Source organism: Octopus bimaculoides, chromosome 7 (assembly GCF_001194135.2).
Source record: "Octopus bimaculoides isolate UCB-OBI-ISO-001 chromosome 7, ASM119413v2, whole genome shotgun sequence".
In the NCBI taxonomy this organism is placed as follows: domain Eukaryota; kingdom Metazoa; phylum Mollusca; class Cephalopoda; order Octopoda; family Octopodidae; genus Octopus; species Octopus bimaculoides.
The window spans coordinates 18259160-18261384 of NC_068987.1; the positions used below are offsets into that span (position 1 = coordinate 18259160).

Consider the following 2225-nt stretch of genomic DNA (forward strand, 5'->3'; position numbering starts at 1 on the left):
CTTCTCCAACATACTGAGAATTCAGAAATAGCAGCCAAAGAACTACTGATTCCAAAACTACAAATTATTACTCTAAATTGATAGCGTATTCTAGAGTATTCTTTGCTCTTAACTGTGAAACAATCGTACTAAATTAACTAAAGGCAAGTGGTTTTTTTACTCTTCTCTACTGTTTTTTGTTCTGTGTGTATCAAAAATATCACTATCAATTTAGAGTAATAATTTGTAGTTTTGGAATCAGTAGTTCTTTGGCTGCTATTTCTGAATTCTCAGTATGTTGGAGAAGCAGGTTACTGTCAATCCCTATATATTTATGATTATATATATATATTCACACACACACCTGTGTATGCTTGTGCATGCTTATAGTTGTGTGTTAATGTTTATATATTCCATGCACTTTACTACTTGAGGGAATTGGTGTTGATGTTGACTTGTTGACATTACAACCAGTTGTTCTGTGCTTTCAAAAACATGAGGAATAGAGATGCCTAAATTTAAAAACAGGTAAGAGTTGGAGGCAGGAAGAGCATCCAGTCAAAAAGTCCTGCCATAAATAAATCTCCATCAAAACCCATGCTAACCTGGAAAAATGAGCATTAAACAAACATCACCAGCTGATCATACAAGGCTGTTTTCATTTAGGACCATTTTAATTGAATACTCCTTTTGGTGTATCTTTTGTGTGTAACTCATTCTTCATTATCAGATTCAATATGTTTTTGTTTGCAGAGATGAGCTAGATAAGAAAAAAGAAGAATTCTTTTATAGCAGACAAATGGAAAATGCTGCCCGATCAGAGTAAGTTATTGGAGTTATTTTTATTTCATTTTACTTCTCAGAGCTCTCGAGCTTACTTGTTCTAGTCAGTTCTGTGAGAATGGACAGTATCATCATCATCATCATCATCGTTTAATGTCCGCTTTCCATGCTAGCATGGGTTGGACGATTTGACTGAGGACTGGTGAAACCGGATGGCAACACCAGGCTCCAATCTAATTTGGCAGAGTTTCTACAGCTGGATGCCCTTCCTAACGCCAACCACTCAGAGAGTGTAGTGGGTGCATTTACGTGTCACCCGCACGTCAAAAGTTTCACAGGGTCTCTCAGGGTTCCTTTCCATAAATTATAAGACTCGGTACCTAGATATTGTTGTTGTTAAGGCAGCAAGCTGACAGATTTGTTAATAGTCTAGGTGAAATGCTTAGCATCATTTCATCCATCTTTATGTTGTTGAGTTCAAATTCCGCCAAGGTCAACTTTACCTTTCCTCCTTTCAGGGTCAATAAAATAAGTATCAGTTGAGCACTGGGGTTGATGTAAAAAATTGCTGGCCTTGTCACAAAATTTGAAAGCAGTGTTGCTGTTGTTGTTGTTGTCGTTGTTTTGATTAAGGTAGCAAGCTGGCAGAATTGTTAGCATGGTGGATAAATTCTTAGTGGAATTTCTTCCAGTTCTTTACATTTTCCCGGCGTTAGGAAGGGCATCTAGCTGTAGAAACTCTACCAGATCAGATTGGAGCCTGGTGCAGCCATCAAATCGTCCAACCCATGCTAGCATGGAAAGCGGACGTTAAACGACGATGATGAAAGGACATAAGATAAAATAAGAACAATAATGAATGAATGAAAAATAAATATATAGTGTGTGTGGTTGGTTTTATTCCTTTATTAATTAATTGTTTCTTTGTTATTTTTATCTTTCTTTTTTCTTTCAGAGACATTCCACCAAGCCAGGGAGGTAAATATATAGGTTTTGGCAGTACTCCTGACCCAGTTCCTCAAGATGATTATATGTCTTCTATCTCTACAGTAAGTTAATATTTAAAACTCACTTGAAATTGTAGCAGAATTAAAGCAAGTATTTATTTATAGCATTTACATTCCAAGTTCAAATCCCACTGAGGTCAACCTTGCTTTGCATCCTTTCAGTGGGGTTGGCAGGAGGGTCGATAAAATAAAGTACCAGTGAAGTACTAGCATCAATGTAATCAATAACTCCTTTCCTTTCCCCATCATCATCATCATCATCATCGTTTAACGTCCGCTTTCCATGCTAGCATGGGTTGGACGATTTGACTGAGGACTGGTGAAACCGGATGGCAACACCAGGCTCCAGTCTGATTTGGCAGAGTTTCTACAGCTGGATGCCCTTCCTAACGCCAACCACTCAGAGAGTGTAGTGGGTGCTTTTACGTGTCACCCGCACGAAAACGGCCACGCTCG

General features: G+C 38.2%; 1 protein-coding gene across 1 annotated transcript in view; it reads left to right on the forward strand.

Annotated features, from left to right (window-relative positions):
- Positions 1-1820, forward strand: part of LOC106873885 (ADP-ribosylation factor GTPase-activating protein 1) — a 29751-nt gene extending 27931 nt beyond the window's left edge. The window contains exons 5-6 of the mRNA XM_014921409.2: positions 733-801; positions 1718-1820. Of these exons, the coding sequence (XP_014776895.2) occupies positions 733-801; positions 1718-1820 (172 nt within the window). The remainder of the gene's footprint in view (positions 1-732; positions 802-1717) is intronic.
- Positions 1821-2225: the final 405 nt, after the last annotated feature.